At 43.7% G+C, this 7912-nt stretch overlaps 1 protein-coding gene across 1 annotated transcript; it reads right to left on the bottom strand.

Moving 5' to 3' along the window:
* Positions 1-1441: 1441 nt before the first annotated feature.
* GTSF1L (gametocyte specific factor 1 like) lies at positions 1442-1951 on the bottom strand. Its single transcript, XM_059898571.1, has one exon. It carries the CDS (start codon positions 1949-1951, stop codon positions 1442-1444), a length of 510 nt encoding a protein of 169 aa, XP_059754554.1.
* Positions 1952-7912: the final 5961 nt, after the last annotated feature.

Below are 7912 nucleotides of genomic sequence, written 5' to 3'. Positions count from 1 at the left end.
TATAAAAATAGAGAATAGTAAAATAGTAAAATAAACACATTTATATAAAAATAGAGAGAATGTAAAATTTATTCTTTACTCAGCTTCAACAAAAACTAACTCATGACCAATTTGTTTTATTCATACCCCAAACCAAATTACTCTTTTTTTCCTGGTCTTGTTGACCTATAGTTTGCAGCTATATGCCCTACACACCACTTTCTTATTTCACCTACTTCCTATGTGGCAGTTCTCTAGTCCAAGCATTTTATTCACCATGGAATTTCAAGGGCCAACACCCAGAACTTCTCTTTTTTTCCAAGAAGAAATCTTTATGTAACACTTTGTAGAAACAGTTGAAGGGGCCAGGGGTGACAAAGTTATGAGTACTTAAAAAAAACTTAGCAGTTAAGACTTCCTTCTGAAAAACTTTCAAAAGATTTAAGTCTTTTGCTGTTTTAGAAAAAATGTGTATTTTAATTTTTTGACCAGATGATGCATTCAAGTGTGTTCATATATAAAAGGTACTATAGGTAAAAACTCTCTCTTCCCTGTCCTGCAATCACCTAGTTGTCTTCCCTGGGGCAGCTGATGTTAGGGAGGAGGGCAGCACATATTTTCTGTAAGGGATCAGACAGTGAACATTTCAGGCTTTGTGGGCAGACCCCTGTACTAATGTACCCTTGAATAGAAATTCTATGCAAGTACAAGCACATCCCTACACAGTCCTCTTTCACAAATCTACAAAAACAGTGGCATGGACTTGGCTTTGATCAGTTGCAGTAGGGCTTGGCATACAATAGACCACAGGCCAAATCCAGCCCATCACCGGTTTCTGTAAACAGTTCTGTTGGAACCAATGTTCATGGTCTACATATTGCCTGTGGCTGCTGTCATGTTACCAAGGCAGAGCCGAATAGTTGTGACAGAGACCATATGGCTCTCAAAGCCTGAAATATTTACTCTCTGGCCTTTTATAGAAAAAGTGTGCTCGTCTCTGAGTTAAACAACATGTCTTAGCCTTTCCACGTCTTACAGAAAGAGTGTCCTCACTCTTTTTCACAGCAGCATACTATTTCATTACATGACGGCACCATAATTTATTTAATCAAATACTCCCAATGGATATTTAGATCAATTCTGACCTTTTGCTGCTACACGTAATGCTGCCATGAATACCCTTGTACTTACCTCATTGTCCACATGTGTGAATATATTAACAGGATGAATACCCAGAAGTAGAATTATTCCATCACGTTGATAATGTTTATAGCTATTGTCAAATTGCCCTCCAGGGAAGTTTACCAACTTACATTCTCTCACCAATGTTATGAAAGTCCCATTTTTTGTCAGCAGAGTGTTATTAAACCTATCTGTTAGGTAAAAACAAGCAAAAAAAAAAAAAAGCATCCCACTGTAGTTTACTTTGTATGCCTTTTATTCTGGTGAGTTGCATCTCCTTTCATGCATTTAAGAGGCCTGCATCTCCTTTCTGCGGCTGGCGGTTTACTCTCCTGGTCTGATGACCTGGGGGGGGGGGGGTCAGGGATGGGGTGTGGTCCTCTCTCTCTGACTCTCTTGTGTCGCTTTCACAAGCAAGCTTTTGGGGATCAAAAGTCTTAAGGACAAACATGGGGTGGCAATTCGTGCTATCTACATTCCAGACATCGGGGTTGGGGAGCCAGGGGGACACTGGAGGGGTGTCTCCGTTCTGCTCTGAACTCGGAAGGCTGACCTTCAGAGGGCTCAAGCTGTCCTCTTCCTCCACTGTGCTTCTGTTGACACAGGCAGCCTCAGGCTCCTCCAGCTTTTCGATGGGGAGCACGTGGCAGGCGTTGTATTTGCAGCTGGCCATCTTTTTGGCCTTTTGGGGGTTCTTTCTCCTGCATGATGCCAGGTGGTACTGAAATCTTCTGAGTGGGATTCGGTGTTGAGGGTTGTAAGGGCAAATTTCTAAGGCTTCTGGCTCCATGGGAAATAGTTCTTGAAGCAGAGTAGTCCGATGCCCAGAGTCAGAATGAAACGTCCTTCGTGGAAAAGCACTTTGGTAAGAAGGATGGAGCAGTCCTCTGCCAGCGTTGGCCCTTGGAACTCTGTTGGCGCATGTCTGAACAACCTGTGCTCCCTGTTCTTTGGGACCACGAGCGGTGGGTTGGAAGAAGGACAAGGGGCTGTTAGGAGCAGCTGCACAGAGAACAGACAGTCATCAAATGGCCCATGAGACAGAAGGACTACACAAAGCAGATGCAAGAGCCCAAACCACAGCAGCCCCTCAGGGAGGTGAAGAAGGTACGTGGCAGCCTGCCCTTGCCGCTGACTCAAACTATGTGATGTCTCGGGGCGGTCATGGACAGTCACCACGGGCAGAGCGTGTGTCATCAGAAAAAGGCTGCTTGCTGTCTGTTGATTTCAAGGGACGAGGTGGGCTTGGGGAAAGCTGCCATTCAAAACTGTTGTCTTTTTTTTAAATTGAAGTATAGTTGATTTATAATATTGTGTTAGTTTCTGGTGTACAGCAAAGTGATTCAGATACATATATATATATATATGTGTGTATATATACATATATATACACACACATATATATTCTTTTCCATTATGGTTTATTACAGGATATTGAATATAGTTCCCTGTGCTATACAGTGAGACCTTGTTGTTTATCTATTTTATATATAATAGTTTGTATCTGCTAATCCCAAACTCCTAATTTATTATTTACCTGTCTTTAAACCTACACGTTTAATATAATTTCTGATATATTTGGGTTTAAATCTACCATCTTGTTTTGTGCTTCCTAGCCTACTCTTTGGTTCATTTTTTTCCTCCTTTCTTCCCTTATTTTAAATACACGTTAAAAAAAACTTTCCATTTCTTTCACTACTTTGTAAGTTGTGCATTGTAGAACTAATCGTTTTGTGGCTACTCTACAATGAAAACATTTATAGATAACCTATCAAGGCTTAAAGTTAATAAGTATTACCTTCTTCCTGGATGATACAGGGCTTTTTCTTCATTTACTTCCCTCCTGCCTTATTATGTTATTGTTCCCTGTATTTAAGCCTAATTTTAAAGGAAACTTCGCAAGATAGTATTGCTAGTTTGTTTACACTTGTGCTCACATTTACTTCTATCCGCTTTTGCATCTCAGACTGACCATGTGGGATCACTTTGTTTCTGCTCAAAGTTTTCTTTTTTTAGAATTTCCTCTTGACAAACTCTTTTGATTTCGTTTGTCTGAAAGTGTCTTTATTTCACCCTCCTTCTTGGAAGTTATTTTTGCTGAGAGTAGTTGTGCTATTTTCTTTCTTCATGTTGAAGCAGAGACCAGTTTCTTTCTAACTTATATCCTGTGGTTGAGAATTCAGAATCCCATGGTTACCTCACTTTTTTTGAAGTGAATCTATGTCTTTTCATAGGTCTGTTTCAAAGAACTTTTCTTTATCTTTGGTTTTCCTACAGTTTCACTATGATGTCGACCTGTGGATTTCTTTTTATTTATTCTTTCCTTTTATTTGTTGGTTGGACCTCAGGAATCTATGGATTAGTGTCTTTCATTCGTTTTGGAAAATGGTCAGGTATTGTCTCTTCAGTTATCGCTTCTACCTTATTCTTTTACTTCCACTGAAATGATAAATGCTCATTCTACTGACATTTCATTGTCCAAAGTGAGTTTCATGGCCACACCTAACTTCAGGGGTTGAGGAAATACAGGCCTGTCACATGCACAGAAGGAGGAGAATAGGAACTTTGACAAGAGTCCTAAGAATGTCCCCATTCTGTTCTTTTTGTCACCAGTATTTTTTTCCCTTTTCTCCACACATACAGAGCATGCCTTCTTCCCAAGAGAGAAAACCCAAAGTCCTAGCTCAGACTTGGTGAAAAACGCTCAACCAGTGCTCACTGGGGGCTTCCTGGGTTCCGGCCAGGACCTTACTCTGCACTGATGGGAATCCTAGTGTCTCCAACGAAGCTAAGCTGTCCCCTGTGAGGAATGAGAGACCTGCAGAGTCATGCTCGCTGTATCCTACCACCAACTTGAATGTCCTATACACAAGGATGGCTCCTGGTATACTTTGCTGAGAAGGAGTCCTTGGTAAATTGTAACTTCCACACCATTTACGTGACAGAGAGCCCATTTCCTCTAAGCCTGCAACCCAGTATTGAAGGAACTATTGGCCCTACTGGGAGCTAACAAGTGGTTCAGCATCTGCTCTGATGTGTCCCCAAAGCCCAGGATGGTGTTTGTTGATGATGTTGACAATGTTTTTTTGTTCCCAGTCCCATAGCCTCTTTCATGCTCGCGACTAGGGGTGGCCCAGGCTCAAGTGATTCAAGCATCTGTAAGTCTGCTAATGGAGATGATAATGAAAGCATTTCTTCTGTCACTGAAATCCACATAATAAGGAACAGGGCATTAGTTGTTGTAGGTTTCTTTGTGGCCAAGCACCCATTAGCGGGGCAGGCTAACATTTAATCCATTATGGAGAGAGGGAAGGCCTGGCTTGTTAATGTTTCTAACAGACGTCTTGAATGGTCCTCCAGCCTGCAGCCTTCTCCAAGCATCTACTTCATGCCTGGGACCTGACAGGTCACTCACCATGGCAACAGGAGGGGAGAGAGGGATGCAGACACACCTATCTGGGCAGCAGTTCTCAGGCCTGTGCACGTCAGGGACCAATAATGCAAGCGAGGTCGGATCTGCTTTCTCTCCCTCCCTTCCCACTCTGATCATCTTGAGAGACGCTGCCAACAGCTGGAAAAGCAGGCATGGAGAAGAGGTCATAGAATGTGCAGAAACAATGTTTCCTGAAAATGAAAAATTGTGTGTCTTGGCCAGCCAAGTCAGCAATTATCATTATGGGGTGGGATGGAGAACCAGAGTCACTATGAATCCGAATCCTTCAGGCTTGGGGAGAATTCTTTTTTTGTTTGTTTGTTTATTTATTTTGGCTGTGCTGCACAGCGTGATTTCCCCGACCAGGGATCGAACACCTGCCCCCTGCAGTGGGAGCGCGGAGTCCTCCGTTCCCTGGAGAGACCTCCAGGGAGTTCCCTCAGAGAGACTTCTGGTGACATTCAGGCCAGCTTCTCTCCCAGTGCCGGCATCCCTGGAGGACGGTCATATAGTGATGGGGTGCTTCCTACCCGCCCCCCCGCCCCGAACTTTCCCTTGTTAGGTTTACACTATAGTGTGCAAGAGTCACACAATTATGTCTAAAGCAACAATCTACATACTTTAAAAGTACTTTATGGCTAAAAAATTCTAACCGTCATCTCAGCCTTCAGGGAGTCGTAATCTTTTTACAGTAGTAACATCAAAGATCACTGATAACACAGATCGCCATAACCCATATAATAATAATCTAAAAGTTTGAAATATTGCAAAAATTGCCAAAACGTGACACAGAGACATGAAGTAAGCAAATGCTATTGGAAAAATGATGCCAATAGACTTGCTCGATGCAGGGTTGTCACAAACTTTCAATTGGTAAAAAACGCAATAAAGCAAAGTGCCATAAAAACGAGGTATGCCTGTCCCATGACCCTTCATAAATAGTTGATCCTCAAGAAATAAGAGAAAACCTTAAAACGGGATTTTCTGAAATACGTTCCATGGAAAACTAGCTGCTCGAGGTGGTATGAGGTGTTGGGAGAAAAGGCCGCACTCAGGAGACACTGAGTGGGGCAAGGTCCATGGTGGTTCTGCCTGAGGACTTCTGGGTCCATGCTGGTGGCACCGGGATCCCCAGAGCTACTTGCAGGACTCATGCTCCAAGGAATGTCAGCTTGGAAAAAATAAGTTCAGTGTCATAAATAAATACAAACAGAAAAGACATTTCATTCAGGCATCTGTAAAGAACTGACAGAAACAGATGCCATTCTAGGCCACAAAGACAACCTCCGAGGTACTAACAAGCAGTCTTTTTCCAGCCACATTATCTGACCACAAAGCAATAAAAAAAACAGAAATTGAAAACAAAAGGATAAACAGAAAGAAAATTAAACCAGTTGGAAATTTATTCCTAAATAACTCAAATCAAAGAAGGGAACAAAACTGCAATTATAGGCCATTCAGAACATAATGACAATTGGAACTCCACACAGCAAAACCCATGGAATGTAAACAAGTACTCCCATGGCTCTAAATGTTTGTGTTGTTAAATGGGGAAGACTGAAACTTAATGAAGCATCCAACTCAAGAAGCTAGAAAATAAGCAACAAGATAAACCTAGGGAGAGAATTAAAAGTAAAGGTAAAAATTAATGAGACGGAAAACATAAAAATCAGTAGAACTGGTAAATCTAAGACTCAGCTACTTGTAAATCGCTATAAGACACCTAGACTTGTAAAAGCCCACTAAAGGGAGGGGCCAGGAAGCAAGTGAGAGAGAGGATACAAAAAAAAGAGAAAGAAAAAGGAAGAAAGGAAAGAAAGAAAAGAAGGAAGAAAGAAAGAGAGAAGGAAAGGAAGGAAGGAAGGAGGGAAGGAAGGAGGGTGGGAGGAAAGAAAGAAAAGCAAAGGAAATTTAGCCAAAGCTGCAGAGAAGAGTTTTCACATTAAAAGGGAATGCTGGAGCTTCCCTGGCGGTCCAGTGGTTGGGACTCCATGCTTCCACTGCAGGGGGCATGGGTTCGATCCCTGGTTCTGGAACTAAGATCCCACATGCCCTGCGGTGTGGCCAAAAAAAATAAAACAAAGAGAATAATAAATACATATGGTACACTAGTTAATTTGGAGGGTTCAATGGAGAATGCATGTCAACTCAGGCTGCCATAATAAAATATCACAGACTGGGTGGCTGAAACAACAGAAGTTCATTTTCTCATAATTCTGGAGACTGGACGTCCAAGATCAAGGATCTGTGCCAAAGGGTCTCTCTGCTCTAGCAGCCTGAAGTCAGCCAGACCCCCTTTCCACACTTGGCCCCAGGAGCAACTCAGACCTCATTCCAACGTCAGTGATGGGGGTGTGACGTGGGGCCATGGCCCGGGGTGCCATGAGCCAGCCCTCCCACACCTCCCCAGGGGTCACTTCGACACTGAGCATTAGTCCCCGACAGGTGCCCTGTGGATTTGCTTCTGTGCTCCCTGCTGCTTGGAGCTCGCCAGTTTCATGGTGTTCTACCAGGGATGTGACTGTCTTCACCTGCGTTCTCCCAGAAGCAGAGCCTGAGACAAGGAGTCAAGTACAAGTAGTTTATTCAGGAAGTGCAGGTAAGGTTGGGGAAGTGAGATACATTTGTATGTACACTCACGTGCAGATGGTAAAAAAGAATGAGACAAAAATTGTAGCGGTATAGTCTCTATACTTTCTAAAACTTCCTTGAGCATATCTTTCCATACCAAGAAGAATCAAGCAAAGATCATATTTAGAAAAACATTTATGGAAACGAGTAAAGATTTACGAAGTTTAAAGGATTGTAATAAGGGTGGGGTGGGGGGCTTGCAGCCGTTAGCATGAGACTGTTATCTCAAGACCCTGAGGGAGGCAGTCAGAGTCCCGCTCTGCCAACAGTCAGCTCGCAGGGGTCCTCCCCACAGAGGTGCGGATCGCGGCCTTCTCCCTGGGGCTCTCCAGACCCTTTGGCCTTGGGGCTGGCAGGCGATCTGGGGGGCCCGGGGACTGGCTGGGGCTGTGTCCCGCAGAGCTCCAGAGCCCTCGCCATGGCCACCCACTGCCAGGGCCAGGCCTTGAAGCAGCGGTGAACCCCTCCCCCATCCCCACCTCCTCAACCTCATGGCGGTGGTGGTCCCCATGGGTCTCACGAGGTCCATGGAGCTCTCAGCAACTGGAGTATATGGACACTGCCATTAAGGTAACAGCTTCAACCAGCTTCAGTCTCTCCGTTCAAGTTTCAAAAATTGGTACAGCGTAGATCAGCTGTCTACCCCTAGGGTTAAGTTGCAAGGACACTGCACATCATTACTTCAGG

The sequence above is a fragment of the Balaenoptera ricei genome, chromosome 15, assembly GCF_028023285.1.
Source record: "Balaenoptera ricei isolate mBalRic1 chromosome 15, mBalRic1.hap2, whole genome shotgun sequence".
Classification (NCBI taxonomy): domain Eukaryota; kingdom Metazoa; phylum Chordata; class Mammalia; order Artiodactyla; family Balaenopteridae; genus Balaenoptera; species Balaenoptera ricei.
This window is presented reverse-complemented; position numbering and strand designations above follow the sequence as displayed.

Excerpts from the sequence above, each read along its gene's own strand:
- GTSF1L (XM_059898571.1), bottom strand. The coding sequence starts at position 1,951 with ATGGAGCCAGAAGCCTTAGAAATTTGCCCTTACAACCCTCAACACCGA.